Source organism: Micromys minutus (genome assembly GCF_963924665.1).
Source record: "Micromys minutus genome assembly, chromosome: 4".
Taxonomy (NCBI): domain Eukaryota; kingdom Metazoa; phylum Chordata; class Mammalia; order Rodentia; family Muridae; genus Micromys; species Micromys minutus.
The window spans coordinates 70,172,396-70,192,295 of NC_137973.1; the positions used below are offsets into that span (position 1 = coordinate 70,172,396).

Consider the following 19,900-nt stretch of genomic DNA (forward strand, 5'->3'; position numbering starts at 1 on the left):
TCTGCCTGCCTCTGCCTCCTGAGTGCTGGGATTAAAGGAATGTGCATATCAAATGCTACTTCCTAAACTCAAGCAGTAATATTAACAAACAGAAACTCAAATCTCCAACCACCAATATATCCCTGGGAACATTAAATGCAGATGAGAAATTCCATGGACCTTTAGGAACACTCCAACAAATCAGCAATTTAAAATGTACTTAGCTCTAATTTTAGGACTCAATAAAAATGGAGAATGCTACAAAAATCCCAAGTAATGCAATCACTGTCTTGGGTTTTAGAATACAACCTCTGAGGGGAACATGCACACAGAACAAGTACTTCTGGAATATAATACTTCACTGCTTGAAACAGCATTCCAGAACAGGTTCTACTGCACACAGCTTTGCTAAGCTCTTTACAAATTTAAATACAATTTTTCTGTATACAACTTCTTTGCAAGACGTCAAACTTCTCAAGAACAGTTACTCTGGCACACAATTTTTAGAATGTTGCTTGCCTCAAAAGTCTATGTGCATGCTTTCAAAGAGGAATCCATAATGAAATGCCTCAGACATTAAAGGGAAGAAAGCACACTAAATAATTTTAAGTGAAAACTGTTGTCAGCCAGCGATTTTTTCATCCCCACACACAAGAGCGAGGTGCACCCAACATCCCGTGTGGCAGGTATGTTGCTCTGTTCTGTGATGTGGGGATTATATAAGAACATTTGCTTCCATTAGGAAGAATGCCTATAATGGGAGCTGACAAGGCTGTTACTAAAACTGAAGCCTGACCTAGTTCTCTGCTAGAGTTCCATGCATCTTATGTTACTTCTTTCAAATAGATCGCTAAGGTTATGTTGGCAAACGTCTATCACACAGACAGATTTCTCATTTTTTCCCTCCTGTAGTGAGTTGCTTACAATGCCTTCTGTAAATGATTTCTATCTAACCTATCTTCTACAAGCCTACCACCATCCTGGATCAAAACCACACCTTTAAAAACTATGCATCTGAAGCAAACTAGTTACCTCAATTAGTCCGAAATGCTAAATTTCATAAGGATAAATACAAACTTTAAATTATGTTGTATTTTGAAGAAGCAAGTCTCTTACATTGACTAATTTATAATGTTTCCTGTTTCTTGTCCCCGCTCAAAAGCACCATTTTCTTGATAAAGAGGAGATGAATGGTTCATTATTGAAAACAGAAGTCATCACTCTTTTCAGGCAAGCCTATCATTCAGATTTCTTAAAATCCCACTTGTCACAAAATAAAAGATAAATGTACTTCAAATAAATTCAGAAGTAACTAGACAGTACTAAATTCATACTTTTGTATCTTCGTGTTTAAGTATAAACCTCAGTTTTTCTAGAATAATGGGGAAAGCACTGAGAAGCTGACATAAATTCAAAATGAAAGCAGCCCTGAGTCACACACGTGACATCATTGTGGGATGGAGCCACTGAATCGTGGTTTATAGAAACAAATCACTTACATTTAACACTTTAATCACCCTTAGCTTCATCTTCTTTAACTAAGGCTAAGAAGTGAAGAATCTGACTTAAGTCATTGTGTTTATCAATTTAACTGTAATGAAGAAGAAGTTGTAAATTTTTCTACATAAATAAAATATATTAATGTCACAGCTTTGACTGCACCAATAAACCTTTATATTGCAAATTTCATAAGGCGAAGGACCAAACACTGTAGACACTATCAGTGGCCTTCAGTTTCATCAAATTATAGTGGTACTATCTTGACATTTGCCACCCCAGAATTCAAGGTTCTTTAAAATACACAGGGAATAAAATGACTGTGTGTGTCCATGTCAACCGTAAAGAACCAGAAGAAAGCGCAGTGTTCTTCTATTTTGTTACTACTAAGGGAGGCTCTCAGACAAAAGTCCCATAAGAGGCAATAAGCCCCAGGTTTGAAGAAAAAATTCGAGAAAAATTAAACTGAATAAAATTTAAAGACTTTGATGGCTTTAAATTCTCCAGCGAACACAAAAGGGCAAGAATGAAACCATAATTTATAATACTCTGAAAGTACATATAACCATTCTGTAACTACTACTGTGCAGAGGTTAGGGATATGTATTAATAAAAATAATTTGTTTTCATATAAATGAATCATTTTTGAGAGCTGAGATTACAATCTATGACACTTAATAAAGAACTACTCACACACATACATATACACACACTTTCTTACTACACACATACACATACACTCACATAAACACTCACACACAATGCAAAAGTATAAACATGAAGAACTCTCATTTTGCAAATGATAGAGAATCAAAACAGAATGCAACATATATAACTTTACATACATCATCAGGGGTTGGAAAATGGAAGCTACACTTTACATGAAGATGTCCTGGATACCGTTACACACAGACAAGAGAACAGAGAAAGAATAAGGAGGCTATCTTTACGGCTAATACTACTGAACAATTACAGCTAAGAACTACATTTCTTTTGCTGTTTTTGTTTTACTATAAATACGCGTATGGTTTCACAGGTATAAATCACATTTTAAAGCACCGTGTTAGGCAAAAACCCCAAATATTCAGTATTTACAGTGAAATACAACTCCCTTAAGGTATGGGCTCAACAAGGAAAACATGAACATTATCTTGGTTTTACAAATACTGATTTTGTAGGAGGTTTAAACTAATGGTAAGTTTCTGGCTCAAAAATACAAATCTAGAGAAATATGCCTAATCAATTTGAAAACACTCAATGTCTGCTCTTTGTTAAGCTCTCCTTATACAGCCCAGACTGGCCTTGAACTGATAATCCTCCTGCCTCTGCCTCTGGAGTGCTGGGATTAGAAGTGTGTTATCATCAGGTAGAGCTTTATACTCAGAAGTTTTCTGTGTATCCGAGAGAGGAGAGGTGCCGGCTGCAGACCGTTTGCAGTGAGTCAACCCACAGGTTCTCCAGGCTCTGGCTTGCCCTGTGCAGCACAGCATGCGGTCCAGAGGGTGGTAAGGATGGGAATGAGGGAATGGAGCCAATGCGAATGCAGTGGGCTGGTCTCACTTTTGAGGAGATGATGGAGTTTAGAATGGTTTTACTGAAATGGCAATTAATTAAAACTTCATTTGGACAGACTTAGAAACTAAAACCTTCCCATAGTCACATTCACCTAGACAGTGCTTCAGTAAGTCTTAAAGAGCTGCAAATGGAGCTTTCTTAAACTTAAAGGTTTCGAGACTGTTAGCAATTTACTTAGAAAGAATCTCTTGTTAAAACAAAAAGGGAACTTACTTAAGAACACGATGGCCCGAGTTTCCATCAGCTCTGCTAAAGAAGCAGAGCCGAAGCTAACTGGCCTGTCTAGAAAGTCAATCCTGACACCAAAGTGAAATGAATTAAAAAGCCCACAAAGCTGTGACCGTGTTAGTGACACCGGGACACTTACGGCTATCGTAGCATATGTTTCCTAGCGCCCTGCCGGTCTGAAGCAGCACTTCCTGGTCTTTGCTGTTTAACAGCTGCACCAGTGGTGAAATCAATCCGGCATCTACACATGGGATTCGCATAAATTCTGAAAAGAAGAGACATGTTTAATTAGAACTCGAGCTATATGTCACCTCCCCTAATTAAAAAAAAAAAAAAAAAAAAAACAAAACCACATACCAAGTTTAAAGGGTTTACTGTTTGAAAGCACATTTCTGTTCAAGTCTCTTGCCAACAGCCCTATTAAATACCATTCATTATATTATTGAAACCTTATTACAATTTAAACTCCCAATGATTAAAATTACTTTCTACTAAACCTCTAAGTTTATCATGGACAGCTTGAATAACCCTAAGATGTGGTATGAAAAAGGAATTACACCATCAATCTACAGAATGGTTCTGATGGGCACCTAAGTTCAAAGGTGATTTTAGAACACACAGATAGGTCAACACCACAGGAACCCGTACCCGGCTATGCCAGGCTGGGTTCTAACACACATCCAGCCAGTACCGCACTTAGAGCTTATTCGGAAAGATCTGCCAGGCAGAGCAATGGTGGTGAAGCAGAGATCCGACTCTTCTGTCAATCTGAACTCCAGAAAATGGAGACTGGCAGGAACTTCCAGTATAAGAATATAAAATAGTATGAGCACAAGCTGGCAGAAGCCACAGAACGGACACCAGTACACATGTGTGCATGTCTATGAACATAATAAATTAATTAATTTACTGCATTATCTGTAGACTTCTATCCAAAGGCATCGCTCTGGTTCAATGTTAATAAAATTTAAAAATAAAATAAGATTCACACCTCTTTGAATCTTTAATTTAGTAAACGATTTCTTTTCTTTTTTTTTTTAACTTTCTCTTTGTCAGACTTACTTCAACTACATATTTATTTAGTTATTATAAAGTATAGACTGAGATGAAAAACAAGTATTTTCCTTTGTAAAGATACAGATTCATAAGTTTATATAGACACTCATCATATATTTAAAAACAAGATTTATATGTACCTTCCTCACTTTTAACTACTTGAAAGAACCAAGCACTAAATCCAGTTTGTACAGTTACTTCTGATATAAAGCATGAATAAAGCTGAATGACTTTATTGTGAGTTGACAAGCTTCTGCTTTTGGTAAATGCTTTCTTTATTGTTTTCATCTAGTCATGGGCTAAGGTTCTAACACTTTACCTGTCAAGGTAAACGTTAGCTACTAAACAACATGGTACATTTTCCCCACTGGTGTTTCAAGATGTTGCTTCTAGGAAAAACATAGTTCACATTAAAATAAACACCTGCCTGATAGGAAATGAAGGGGAGAATTAAAATACATTAAATTACAACACTGAATAGGAAATCCCCATGTTTCTGGTAGGGCCTTCTCTGAACCCCTGTGATTATTAATGCTTTGGGCATTCTGGTAGAAAGTTTGACAGAAGAAAAAGCATAATGTTGACCCATTCTGCTGATTTTGTATTGCTTTGAACCAAGATTTGGCCTTAACCTTACACTTACTGGAATCACCTAGAAGATATGTTAAAACAAACCTCAACAAGAATTTAGAATAATATATACAACACACAACACAATGTTAGCACATAGTGTCTAACATTGAGAATTACTCATTATGGTATTATTGGTACCATGCAATACTAGCTTTTATTATTTATTGCAAGAGTGTACACATTCATATTTGCATGGGACAATATGTAAACAAGAGTGTATTGCATCTGGACAGAGGCCTAAGCTGATGCTGGGTGTTTTCTCAATAACTCTCCAGTTTAATTTCTGACACTGGGTCTCTTACAGAACCAGGACTTCCTTGACTATGGCTAGTCTGGTTAGCCAGCTTTCCTTGACAATCCCTTCTCTGCCGCTGGAGTGCGGGGATTGTAGGCAACCAACACATTAGCCCAGGTTTTACGTGGGGTCTAGGAACCTGAACTCTGCTTCTTTCTTGTGCTTTACCTGGTGAGCCTATACCCAGGCACAAGTCTAATTTGAAAGGAAAGAATCACTCATAGTTATCTGTCTTGCTCATTTGTCTATTGCCTCAAACCAGCTTTAAGCCTATCATATACAAGAATAGTTTATTTAACATCTAAATGTCTATTACTATAACTATTCTCCTGTATCAAGCTGAAATGTGCCACTGAATTTTTGAACATAGCTAGGTATGTTCAATATTCATATTCACTTATATGCAAATAAAATTTAAGCACGTTCTATGTTGAATCTGGAATTATGAGTTACATGGTAGTATTTCTTCCTTGTAGTTACACAATCTACATAGCAAAGAAAAGCATCTCTAATGATAATCTTCTCTAATCGTCAAGTTTCTAGTAAGAACATAGCCTACTGAATATGCTGTTGTATTATGCTGCATCTTTAACTGTTAAAAAGAAAGACATTTAGTAAGTCTTCTTATTTAAAAAAAAAAAAAAGATGTTAACCTAAGCAATAACTATCCAAATATATCCATGTACTTTCACTAGTAAAGTAATATATTCCTTATCTGCCTGAGGCTAGTGCTAAGCATCCTGTTCTGTCTTTAGGTCACAGCTAATGCCTCCCAGAGCCACCTCTAGACAAAACCTTGTTAGCAGAACTGTCATGAGTAACTGACTTCTGGTAAAAATGAATCTTGCCTTCTGATTCTCCAAAATCTATACTGTGACTCTGACGAGATTAAAAAATAAACTACTCATCTTAAAAGCCAAGCCGCTTTGTATTAAGAGAGGTTAGTCTGAGATAACAAGTAATTGAGAAGCTCCATTTTTGAACCCAGGTCTCTCTCTTAGATAACGGCAAATAAATCATAGAGCCGGTCTTCAGTGAACAACCGAACCAAGTGTGATCTGCCAATACAGACGCTCACTGACACTTTGAAGGCATTTTGATGAGCTTTAAATAAGGAAAGTGTTTCGTGCCCACTTCACTTTTGGTAATTTATACAAATGTACACTGTCTTACCAGCCCAAACAGTTCTTTGCAAAACCAATTAGCATGGTTATTACTCAAACAAAATCAGACAGGTTTAAACTGCTCTGTGAGAACTGAAACATATTAGAATAAAAGGCATAGTACAAACTTCTGTCCAAGTAAGACACACTCAGTGTTATTATAGTTACTGTTTTCACCTTATACTTAAAGGTTGCTTTACTTATTCAGTGTTTCCTAAAACAGAGTGTGACGGTTTGAATATGCTTGGTCCAGGGAGTGGCAACTATTTGGAGGTGTGGCCTTGTCAGAATACATGTGTCACTATGGGTGAGGGCTTTAAGATCCTATTCCTAGCTGCCTGGAAGTCAGTCTTCCACTAGCAGTCTTCAGATGAAGATGTACAACTCACAACTCCTCCTGCCTGGATGTTGCCATGCTCCCACCTTGATGATAATGGACTGAACCTCTGAACCTGTAAGCTAGTCCCAATTAAATATTGTCCTTATAAGAGTTGCCTTGGTCATGGTGTCTGTTCACAGCAGAAACACCTCAAACTAAGATACTGATCAAATAAAAAACCATGTAAAAAACAATTTACTTAATTCTTCCAAGGAATCTGTCAGTGGATATACATAATACAATGGGATGAACTTAGTATTATATAATTTATGATATTGCTTTTTCTGAGATTAAATTTCAGTAAGGGATTTAAGGCACAGCCGTTTTCTCTGAAAGCAAGAGTGGAAAGGGGAATGTGCATACCAACTGCACTGTTGCAACCAACATCAGTTCCAAACAGGGAAAGGTGAGGTAGGGAAAATGAGCAAGGCTCTCGACATACATCACAAGGTGGACCACCACACAGAAAAACACAAGCTCCCCTGTGACAGCAGACCAGACGATGAGCTAAAGAAATAAATAATAATCTTAGACCTAAACTAAAATGACAAAAGAACAGCTGGGATGAAGGGTAGCTTCCCCCAGTTCTACTCTGAATAAGTGGGAATGTGAAGAAAATAACTGTTAGCTGGAGTCATCTAAAACAGTAACAAGTCAAAGAAAAAGTAGAAAACACATGGTCTATGAAATCAAGACATAAATGAAGGAAACATACTGACAAGTAAGGTGTAAAACTGATGTCCAGAGCAGAAAATTCCTGATGAAAACCTCACCATTTTTGGCTACTTCGGCTATGATGTTGGCTGCTTTGGCTGTGCAGGAGGCCTGTGGCGTCAACAGATTTGCAAACAACTGAAGGATTCCACTTCCTTGTATTTTTTCACTTGTTTCTGTGTCTGAAAGAAAGAAAAATAGTTTCTATGAAATTCTGTAATGCAAACGTGAACTACTTAAACAACAATAAATGATTCAAGACCTTTCCCTATCTACAATAAAAGCTCACTCATACACACTGGACCTTTCATATAAAACTACCTTTCCTGTATAAGCTGGCTTTTCCTCAGGACTTAATCTTCACAATGCACCGTAGTACTATTTTGTTTATCCCTAGTCATATTGCAAAGAGAGTTTTCTTAACCCGCCAACCACAGGACAACTACTCACTTTTAGTGTTAGTTTCAATGGTATCAATTCAGGACAGGAAGTTTTTTTCCTTTTTTTCCTTTGTGAATCCTTAGAGCTATAACAATATACAATATAATTTTATATATTTTTATGGTTCCCTATAACAGTATAGTAACTTGAAAATAGCAATTATAATGAGTAAAACCGGTACCTCATAAAATTTTATGTAATGAATGATAGCTAAGATTACACACTTCCTTTTGATGACCACAGTTTAATATAACTCGTTAGAATCACTATTAATATAAAGAAATAGGAAATAAACTCCATGATATTCAAAACTCTGCTTGCTGATATAGAAGTTCAGGAGTTCCTAGCTGCTCCCTGAAAGTCTTAAAATAAACACAAGCTCTTTTGAATATCTACTATTGAAAGAGTAACCTGTTAAATCAAAAGACAATAGATGATATCAGAAAAGCCAAAAAATTACCAGTTGATTATATGCAATGAGGAGAAACGTGTTTAATGAGAAAATTAAAAGGCTCATTAAAATCTTCAATTAAAACTTGACTGTTGTAGATTTTTGAACACATACGTAACAGAGAACACTGAGTTTCTTAAGAGACAGGCGGCATGAATGAGGAGTAGGAAAACCATTCTCCTGAGTACTTCAAGAGCCCACACAAACTTGTATTTCTTTACAGAAGGGTAAGAGGTTTTTGTCTTCAAGACAGTTCAATATTTACTTATTTCTGTGTGTGCACATGTGTGCAGGCATGCTCTTGCATTATTACAGAATGTTTGTGGAGGTCAGAGGGAATTTTAGGGAGTCAGTTCTCTTTCCCCCGTGAGCTCCAGAGATCAAGCCTGAGTTATCAGGCTTGGTGGCAAGAACCTTTACCCACTAGCCACATTGCCAGACCTTAAATAGTGTCTTTCAAACTATAGTTTCCAATCTACTAGTAAGCTGTTGAGAGAGAAATAAGAATTATCACCTACAACAACAAATTAAAAATATACACATAAAGGTAAAATTTATTATGTTTTGGGTTAAATTATGAGACACACACACACACACACACACACACACACACACACACACACACACACACACACACACAAACCCTTCCAACAGGCTGACAAGTGGTGAAGCCATTGTACCAGGATAAAATGCGTTGTTTTCTGACCACTGCTGCAGAGGATCTACAGTTGTAAACAATAGGTCCACACTGCCCCAGGGGTCTGCCCCACCATCTGTTCACAATGGGCTGACAGCAGGAGCTGGCACAGGACAGCAACCAGACTGGATGTGAGGTTCAGGCAAGTGCCCAGGAAGGCGAGCATTTGCTGCACATTGTCCTAGCACGGTTCATCTTGAATGTAAGTTAAAGATTATTGAGTATTACATCTGAGTGTCAGGAGCAGGAGTAAGACATACAATAAAATACTGTAAGTCTCTCACTGTGACAACCTCCCACACCCACATACATAGATTTTTACACAGGTTTAAAATTCAAATACTCTATAGAGTTATAATTTTCTTTTGACATAAAAAATATAACAAACAAAATATGCTATGTCACAAAAATGCCAGTGTCTAATAAACATGGAGTAGTTTTTTTCAGACAGGGTCTCTCTAAATAGTCCTGGCTGTCCTGAAACTCATGTAGACCAAGCTGGCTTTGAACTTTCAGAGATCTACTTGCCTCTTCCTCCGAAGTGCTGGGATATAAGTGTTGTGTCACCACACCCAACTAAACACAGTTTCATTGAACCTTGATATCTCTTCCTCCTCAAAATGCATACTACCCATATATTCTCAGGTATCTGTGAGCACCCTCAAAAATGGTTTTGAAAGGGCACTAAAAAAAAGTTAAAATGATACTATCTGCATGAAAACCTTCCCCAGTGGGTCTTAAGTAAAAGGGCAGAGATGCAAGAAAAAAAGGTGTATGCATAATCATAAGAAAGGGAACAATGCTCAAAGTAAGTACACTGTATACTTGTATAAAAACCTTATCTAATCAAGTACTACAGAGAGGGAACAGACATACTTTTGGGAAAAGCATAAAGAATAGAACAAAACCCCACTTATGTAACAATAGCATTAGAAACAGGTTCTACTGAATGATTAATCTGTGAGACTCATTCTATAAAATTACAGCAGATGATTTTGATGGTCTTACCAGTATTTCCATCCCACTGGCAACATAAGCTGTGGTAGAAGCTGTACTAGAAAAAGTAGGGGAATGTGCTAGCTTTGTCTCTTTCAGAGGATCACTAACTAGGTCATAAGGCAACTGCTTAACATTGAAAGCTGTACAGTTAACTAATGAAAGGCAGGTTTGCAGAAGTAAACAATGCTAGGAACTTCATTAATGACAGTAGGCTATGTAACTAGACTGTGCATCTTCAAGGTGAAAGTAATTACTGAAGAAATAGTCCCGACAGGAAAAGTGGATTTCCTCATTCCAGTCTTTTATAGACTTTGGGTATAAGAGCAAAGGAGTCTTTTCTGATAAAGATCCATCTGCATTCTGTTAGATACCCTGGAGGGAAATAGGAAGTAAACAAAGCTACAGAAATCTGCCATCTGCAGAACTCTTTAAAGTCCTTAATTTAGCAATATTTATAGTGAGCCTAACAAGATTATATTCTGCATCTCAAGTAACTAACATCTTAACAAGGGATCTAAAAGTGAGTAATTCAAGAAATAAATAGAAGGAAGTAGTATTCCATGCTGTTATCATAAGCCAATGATGAGATGATATTTACTCCAGTTTCCAGGGGAAATAAAAAAAATAGAGACACGTGGAAAACTTTTTTTAAAAGGTAAATCACTGACCGGCGACATTACCATAATTTTTGGGAGAGTTAAAAAAGAGATAGGCGTTCCTATCCTCTCCAGATGTAAACAAGAATGCTGGGGTGGGGGCTGGCTCCTCAGCCACGGTGTGCTTTAGGAGGGGGCAGAGGCGAGCAGGGCTGGGAATGGGGTGGGTGAGGAATGGTGGCAGTGTTGCTTAGAAGGGTGGGGACAGACACACAGGACACTGGTGGCTGGCTCAGTTTGAGAGGTGAGCTGGGAGGAAGGTCTCTGACTTGTTATGCCCATGGGTGCCTCCAACCCCATCCTTGTTAGTCTTTAAGATGTGCAGCCTTGGGCACCCTGGAGCTTCTGCCCTTAAGGCTCTGGTCCCACAGCCTGCGTGTCTCAGGGTAGGGGACTTTACCCCTATAGCTTCCAGGTGGCTGAATCTCAGATGTCATTGTGGCTTCACACTGACATATTCACTGTGGCTCTGGCAGTAACAATTTCTTATAAGGCTGACATGGCTGAGCCAAGAATGAAGTATATACTTCCAACAGAATCTGATTCCCCAAAAGATTCTGAAGATGCGAGAAAGACTTGGATAGTGGAGTGGTTTCAAAATCTGGAGAATTTCTTGGGATTGATTTCCACAGAAATATGTCACTGACCCGTGTTTCTGAACTATGAACTATGAATATGTTGGTCAACTTTTCCCAATAAACCAACAATTGGGAATTAGGAATTAGAAGAATGAGTACAATTCTTCATGAAAACCAACTTCACTGGATCAAAAACTTTAATAAGAAGCCTAAAGCCACTGGAGTAAAAAAAGGGAAAACATTTCAACATATTGGCCGAGGCAAGAGCTTTCTCAATAGGGCTCTAGTCCCTCAGAGAATAGGGCCAACAGTCAGGGACTGGGACTGCATGAAATGAAAAAGCTTTTGTAGAGAAAAGAAGATTCACTGAAATTAACAGCCTAAGGCACGAGAGAAAACCTTTGTTAGCTACACATAAGACGTCCGGTTAGTATCTATGCTATTCAAAGAACTCTTATAAAACTTACTTAAAACTGGAACTATCAAATCAACACATGGACTGAAACAATAGTTCTCAAAAGATGAAATAAAAAACACTCAATAATGGGTGAGGTAGGCTGCTCAGCAGGAAAGCCACTTATTGCTGAGAACTGGAACTGGAATTGAAGTCCCCAGAACCTCCATACGAGTTGGGTGGGGCGGGGAGCCAGAGCTGGTGAGCTGTAGGATGGGTGAGACCCGCCTTAGTATATGAAGTATTCAAGCAAGACACCCGATGTCAGCCTCCAGCCTCCACATGCATGCATGTACGCACACTCCCAAAGACACATGTGCAACCGCACATGCAAACAAACATGCATACATGTATGTGCACATCATACATAAGAGAGACAAAAGAAAACAGTAGGCAGTAAATGTACTAAGATGTCCGATCTAACTAATGATAAGAGGAATACAAATGGAAACTACAGTGAGATTCCATTGGCCCAGGAAGAAGGGCATACGTTCCTTGGGAAATGACAACAAAATGCTGAAATGGAGACAGACGAAGAGAAACACGTCACACACCGTTGGTGGGGATGCCACTGTGAAGGGCAGCATGGATGTTTCTCATAAAAACCTCAAACCAGGTAAATCATTCAGCCCGGCCCCTTGGGTGTTTACTGGAAAGACTGCAATGGAGTCGGGTCTCTCACAGAACACTTGCACAATCATGTTTACCAGGGCACCATTCACAACAGCGAAATTACGGATCCAACATGGGTGCCTAACAGCAAAAGAATGGGTTAAGAAAATGTGTCACATGTACACAGTGTGTTTTTTGCCCACCCTTAAAGGACAAAGTGATGCCACTTGTAGAAAAATGGATACAATTGAAGATTTTCATATTATGTAAACTAAGCCACACTTAGAAAGACAAATACCCATGTTTTTGCTTATTCGTGGTTCCTAGATTTTTACATAAAGTCACTCATAATATACAGAGAACAAGAGTGGTCTTGGGTGCAAAGGAAACAAAGGAGGAGAGAAGAAATAATTCATGATGGCTACTTAAGTATTAAAAATAAATAAATAAATAAATAAATAAATAAATAAAGAAATAAATAAGATAAGATAATTTTATGTGGCCAAAAGTCACCTGAGGAAATGTGGGCAGCTGCTTGTTATCTAACAGGGCAAGTGAACCTTACCATTTTGAGAAGAGACAAGATCAAACGAATCATCTAAACACGCTGTTGAGACTGTCATCACAATAACAAACCCACCACGATGAAACTAAACCTACTTCGGACCACTTCACTAGCAACATGGGGGAACACTTGCAGGCTGGCAAGATGGCTCAATGGGTAAGCACAATGGCTGCCTCGCCTGATGACTTGAGTTCCATCCACATGGTACATAAGAGAACAAAGGCCTAAAAGTTGTCCACTGACCTCCACGTGAGTGCCATGGTGCGTACATATCCGAACACAAAATACGTAGATGTAGTCTGTACCAAGCCTGGGAGGGTCTGACCCCTGGCTTTTCTCAGAGCCAGCTCGTGTCTTTTCAACCTCTACCATCCAAGGACACTGTGCCTGCTGCATCCCCATCACTGACATCATATCACCTTTAAGTCTCTTTCCAATCTCTGCTACCAACCTGGACCACTTTGAACCTACATGATTCGTTAGTGCAGGTCATCACATTGCCTGTTCTTTTGACAATCCATCACAAAATCCTGCTCAGGGCCTCATTAGAAGATATCTTCCTCTTCTTTGTGGCCTTCATCCAATCTGCTCTCAAACTGTCAAAAGTTTTACGTACTTTTTACTTGCTTTTCAACAGTCTTAGCAAGGCTTCAAAGTCCTTTTGTCACTTGATCTCTAGACAGCTCCCAGTTTCTTCATCTTGGCCACCTTGTGCAGACCCTTCTTGCTGGCCATGCGCATCTCCCCAATTTCTGACCGGACTAGGCTGTCCTCACGGTGACTTTCCGCAGCTTCCTCCTGCTGTCTGAGATACCCTTCCCATGTACCTCAAGTGCACTATATTTTAAATGCATTATTCCTTCTTCCTGCTTACTCCCAGGGCTTAAAATACGCCCGATACTGCAATTGTTTTCTTGCTGTCAGACACAGGAGTGGGAAAAAAATATCTTTACTAAGTCCCCATGGAAAAAATGGAAGATACAGAGGGTACAAACCATCGTCAGAGAGCTATGTATTGAGTAGGAGAGACTTGTAAGTTTAAAACCCATGTAATGTGATTTCTCCAGCCTTGGGGTCTATGTATCAAGTACAGAGGGACCCTCCCCTACCATGTGGGTTCTGGGAATTGAAGTAGGGTCATAAAGCTTAGCTTCGAACTCTTTACCTTCTGATAACTTGCCATCCCTTCTACCGTATTCTTTGAGACAGGGTCTCTTGATGAACCTGGAACTAGCAGCAAGGAGAGTCCACCTGTCTTCACCCATCAGAGCAGGGAATACGACAGTGCTCCACAACGCTTAGCTTTTTACATGGCTTTTGGCAATCCGATCTCGGGTCTCAGGTACTTTACCCACTGAGAAATATGACCAGCCTCCGGGTGAGGTTTTAAGGATGGTAAAACATTAAGTAGAAAAGGAGAAAGACATCGTTTCAACAGGGAATACGTAAAAAGCTGAAGTGGACAGTTTATCAATTGGATTGAGACATGCCTATGAGGATAGAAAGTATATCTCTCTGTGTAACTGGAGGACATACATTTCTAGTATGAACTGAACTAACCATGCGTGGTGGTTAACAAGCTGGAGGCCTAGACAGAACAAAGGGGATGGAAGGAGCCTGCTAGCACAACCGGTATCTGCTTCTTGGCTCCCACAAGGTGAGCTGTTTCCTGCCACACATTCTGACACCTGGATGTTTCTGCTCTTCCTCCCTTATGTTGTGTAGGGCAGGAACACTGTCCTAAAGACACAAAAGACTGACTGAAACACAAACTAGGGACTCTAAATCTGGAATAGCAACATTCCACAGCAGGGATTTCTTTCCCGTGCTGTGACTGTATCTCAATAGTAAGAAGCAAAGGTTGGCATCTTAAGCAGGGTGAAAAGAATCAGGTTACAGACACAATACTTATTACTGATTGGGACATGGGTAAAATGTCATTTCTTCTGTGACACAGATTCTTAAAATTTTGAGTCTTAAAATTATGAGTTGAGTCCAGCTCTTTGTATGGAGCTTTCTGATATCAGTAACACAAACAGCTCACTCCTCCCATCTCAACACTCTGGAGGAAGAAGGCTGCAGACATTTGTCTCTGTACTAAGTCACAGGTCCACCAGAGCTACAAAGTAAATACTCTGTCTCAGAAACAAGGAAACAACAAAACCATTCAACTAGAGCAAGACAGAAATGTACCTCGATTGGTAGAATGCTTGCCCCTGGAGCATGAGACCCTGAGATTGATCCCTAGTAATACATAGCATAATCTAGGTGTGTTAGCACCCAGCTTATAATACCATCACTCTGCAAGTTCAAGGTCATCTTTAGCAGAGAACAAGTTCTAGGCCAGCCTGGGATATATGAGACTTTGTTTCAAAAGAGAAAACAAGTGAAACAAATGTCTAGACCGGAGCACAGTGGCACAGAACCAATCTCAGCACGCTAGAGGTTGAGGCAGGAGAACTAGAGGACCTGGGGCCAGCCTGGGCTAGATGGCACAGTTCCAGGTCAGCAAACGGTGCATAGTAAGAATGGTTTCATATTACTTATCTGACCAACTACGGCACTGTGCAATCCAGTGAATGGCATATCAAAAGGACTGTGTCCATGCTCTAACTAAAGAAATGAAAACCACACGAGAATAATGATTACATGCTGGCAATAAACTTAAAATAATGTATTAATTGTTATGGGAAGGTGCAATAAAAATCAAATAAATGAGCTGCTTTTATTGATGCCATTATTATGTAATTGTTTCTCACTGAACTCACAAAGAAAGTTATCTTACACTTTAGAAATTTGCTCATCTGCTTTTTTCCCCAGTGCCTAGAGCCTTGCACATGATATCCACTATCCAGCTCGTCAAGGTTCTGGAGTCAAGAGCAGAAGTTTCAGAGAATTACCAGTCATTAGCTCACTCGGGGACTAAACTTTTTTAGCTTGCATTAGACTACTCCGACCTTAGATCATAGTTTTCGAATGCAAGCATATGCAAAAATATTCTTAAAGCCTTTAGATATCACTGTAGGAAACTGCCCTGCTTTTATACTGTCCTTCCCACATACACACATCACAGAGAAAAGATAATCACTCCATGACTAAGTTATTATGAGTCAAAGGAAAACATTCTGTTTGCTCCTTTAGTATAATGAAAAGATATGGAACATTCAACTATGGGAAGAGAAAATTACAAGCATCTAAAATAAATTCACCTCAAAGAACATTGTGTGCTAAAATCTAGACTGAGTCCATATGTTCCTGCTTTAACAAATTACCCTGTCTTTGGAGCTTCATTCTGGGATTTTAACAGTAAGTATTCAAAAGTAGGTTAGAATAATTCTCAGTAAAATCAATTATAGATTTTGCATATAACATGATCATTCCAATGGCATTCTTTCTTAGCAATTATTCCAAAGCTATCTATTGTGCCACATAATTCAGTTTTATATTTTAATAGAAATGCACATTTTACTTGCCACAGTTACTCTTTGCCAATTTGGTTAAATGGCAGTGTCCAGGTTATTTAGAAAAGACTTGTCCTGGATGTTTCCATGATGGTGCTCCTGGATAGCATTAACATTTAAATCAGTGGTTCTGGGTGAAACACATTTGCTCTCTACAATGTAGGTACGGCCATATTATCAACAGGAAGACACAAAAAGAGACAAAGACAACAACTGCCCTGGCAAGAGGGACTTTAGTTGCTTTTAAACCTGGACTGCAACATGAGCTCCCTAACTCTGGTCCACTCTGCCAAGGCAACTACACATGTCAATTTCTTTTAACTTGTGAATACGCTCTGGAGAAGACATCACCTTTGTCCTCCTGACACTTAGTTTCAAGTAAGGATGCAAATGTGCCAGATATATAGTAACCGTGCTGTCACCTTTCTTTGGAAAACAATACCCTAGTGTTACAATGGAAGAAACAGGGGATATGGTAATGATTCCCCAACACAGAAATGTGACCAGAAAGAAAAAATGTTTTAATTCTATATTTACACAAGGGCTAGAACAGAACAAATGAACAGAAACTACAAGAAAGAAGACTAATAAAAATTTCAGTAAGAATGTGTTTAAAACCAGATATGATGGCACCAAGAGTTGAAAGCAGGCAGATCAGAGACTCGAGGCTAATCTATGCTATTCAGTGAGCACAAACAAGAGACCCTGTTTCAAAAGCGACAAGGAAGGTGGTTTTTAGTATCTGGGTTGTTGTTGGTGAGGGAGCTATCAAGGTGGCTCAGCTGAAGGAAGGTATTTGCTGCCAAGCCTAACAACCTCAATTCAACAGCTGGGACCCAGGTGACGGAAGGAGGCTCTTCTACCTCCACACATGCTGTGGCCCTTGTGTAAACACACACAATAAATGTAACTAAACATCTTTAAATGATGCTTTTCCTAAAGACTATGATGAGACTTCCGGAGAGAATTATTAACAAGAGGCCGGGTAGTAAGTTACTTTAAAACAGTAAAGTACCGCTCAGACGACAGTGCACAAACAAAGCTGTGGGTGTCTTACAAGACACTAAAAGTTTTGTTTCCACACCTGAAAATGTTTTCTTTGTGTGATGCTTCAAACTAATCCCAGGAGTTGACTGGTATGAGGCCCTCCAGCCACCATGGTCACATCTGTGACCCCATTCTCCAATTCGGAAGTATCCTGGGTCTCCTATGTGCTTTATTCTTGTTATTTACAGCTCTACCTTCTTCCTCCTCTCACTACAGTTTCTAGCTGCTTGACATTTCTCCCCATTCCAATACCACCATTCCTTGCTCTGTGTGTTCGCACCGAGGGTACGCATGCCAAAGCCACAGAGCGGTCCACAGAACGGTCTACGGCATCATTCACTGGGTGCTATCCACAGGTTCACATCTGTTTGTTTGTAGGAGGGCCTGCCACTGGCATGGAATGGCCAAACAAGCTAGACTTACTGCAGCAAGCTCCAGGAGGAACTGGCCAGTCTCCACCCCACCGCCCCACCCCAGTGCCCAGATGACAAGCACTGGTACCTCTGGCTTTTTACTTGTTTGAAAATGCTCAAAGGCGGGCAAATACCTAGAACAAAACGTTTCACACAAAGATCTCTTAGCAGCTGTGCCTTCATCACATCACAACTGTCTTCATTTTGATCTTGTGATTGTGAGATCCATCAACACCCTCCTAGCACTTACTGGAAATACAAATCCTAGGCCCTAACCTGAGAAATCCTAAATCAGGATCTTTACAGCCAGAGGTCCTGGCGTCCTGTATCAACACCATCTCCAAATAATTACATGCGTGAGAATGCTGACGCAGTACCTACCAGTCTGGACACCGATTTCAGTATTGATTACTGTTCTGCTGCATTGATAAAATACCATAGCAGGAGGTAACTTACCGAGTACAGTCTATTGGGCCTTATGCATGGAGCAATATGTAGTGGAGGCATGGCAGCAACAGACATGGAACTAAAAGATCATCCCTCTTTAACCACAAGCATGAAACACGGCGTGTGACCTGGCAATGGGGCAGAGCTAGGAACTCTGAAAACATTTTCCTAGTGATGTGACCTCCTCCAGCACAGTGGTGAGCCACCTCCCCAAAGAGCACTTCTAACTGGGGACCGACTGTTCAAATACCTGAATCTATGCAGGATGTCCTCATGTAAACCACACTTTCCTCTAGAACTGGAATGCAGGCTATATAAGTAACTAAGCTCCCAAGTAGGCAACTAAGTTTAATAGATTATTTTTATTAAACCCTTCATCATATGATCAAGTAACTCAGTAGCTGGTTTTTTTTTTTTTAATAACTAAGTACTCGAAACAAGAGCAAACCTCTAATTTAGTTAGCTGCTCTTTCAAATGCTCAATCGCCACATGTGGCATGATGTTTACTGGACTGTTAAGCAAAACTGTTGAACGGCATTACTAAAAGAGCGGCCCGTCACCAGGAGAACAAGGCCCTCTACAGTACCTGAGTAAAGCCCGGATGGGCTCCTGGAGACTGAAGCAGCAACCGCAGCTCGCACAGGGCTGCACCAGGTCCTCTGCACATACACTGTGGCTTTCATGGGATGCCTAGATGAGTGAACACGTGAGTCTCGACTCTTGTGCCTCCTCTTGGGGCTCTTTTCCTCTTTCTGTTGTTTGTGATGGTTTGTGCTATCTTACTGTGTTTTATTTTGTTGTGTTTTATCTTTTAGAAGCCCTTTTCTTTTCCAGTAAGAGACAAGGGAGTGCACCTGCATAGGAGAGGAGGAAGAAAGGGACTGGGACTGGTAGAGGAACTGGTATTCAGATTCCACTGTATGTGGGAAGAATCTGTGGTCAACACAAGGGAAAGTGAAATAATATAAAAAAGTTTTAAAGTTCATGAACCAAAAGCATTGGTTCAACTAGTATATGCATTATTAGAATCACTGAGGATGTGAGAAGAGAAAAAATGAATTCATCCTGTGTTACATAGAGCAACTATGTCTACTGTTATGTAACATGACTTAAAAGAAAAAAAATCAAAGGCTGAAAGAGCTGAAATTTTTATTAAGTTGAAGTAATTACAAAAGTCAGATTATTTCCGATTGCCTTTCATTCTTTTATGAAAACTCACTTTCGATCTAAGTTAATTTCACTTTAACAGCAGCTAATAAGAGTACCTCCAGGTATGAAACATGTATCAATTGTAGCATTTCTGATGACAAATTATAATTTTATACTTTCCATATCAAATAATCAATTTTTGCCTCTTACAGAAAGAATATTTATTTAGTTGCATCAAACACTGTGCTACAAAACTTGACAATGGAGATGGGGCTATGAATGTATATATTTACTTCATAAAAGCACAATATGACTGTATAAAAATGTTCTAAATCTAGTTTTAAAATATGTACTCAGCATTTGACCATAGCACTGTAATACAAAATGAACTCATCTGTATTTGAATTGTG

The 19,900-nt window shown here is 39.3% G+C and overlaps 1 protein-coding gene across 7 annotated transcripts in view; it reads right to left on the bottom strand.

Moving 5' to 3' along the window:
• RAP1GDS1 (Rap1 GTPase-GDP dissociation stimulator 1) overlaps nt 1-19,900 on the bottom strand; it is a 123,108-nt gene that overhangs the window by 66,591 nt on the left and 36,617 nt on the right. For 5 of the 7 annotated variants that reach the window (XR_013975014.1, XM_080915934.1, XM_080915933.1 and 2 more), the window contains exons 3-4: nt 7,579-7,701; nt 3,419-3,544 (exon numbers count right to left, since the gene is read on the bottom strand). Coding sequence is in view for 6 of the 7 variants with exons in the window: in XM_080915934.1 (XP_080772060.1) it covers nt 3,419-3,544; nt 7,579-7,701 (249 nt within the window). In the remaining variant the exon portion in view is untranslated. Of the gene's footprint in view, nt 1-3,418; nt 3,545-7,520; nt 7,702-19,900 lie in introns of those variants that run through there. The other 2 variants (XM_080915936.1, XM_080915935.1) reach the window with 1 other exon arrangement.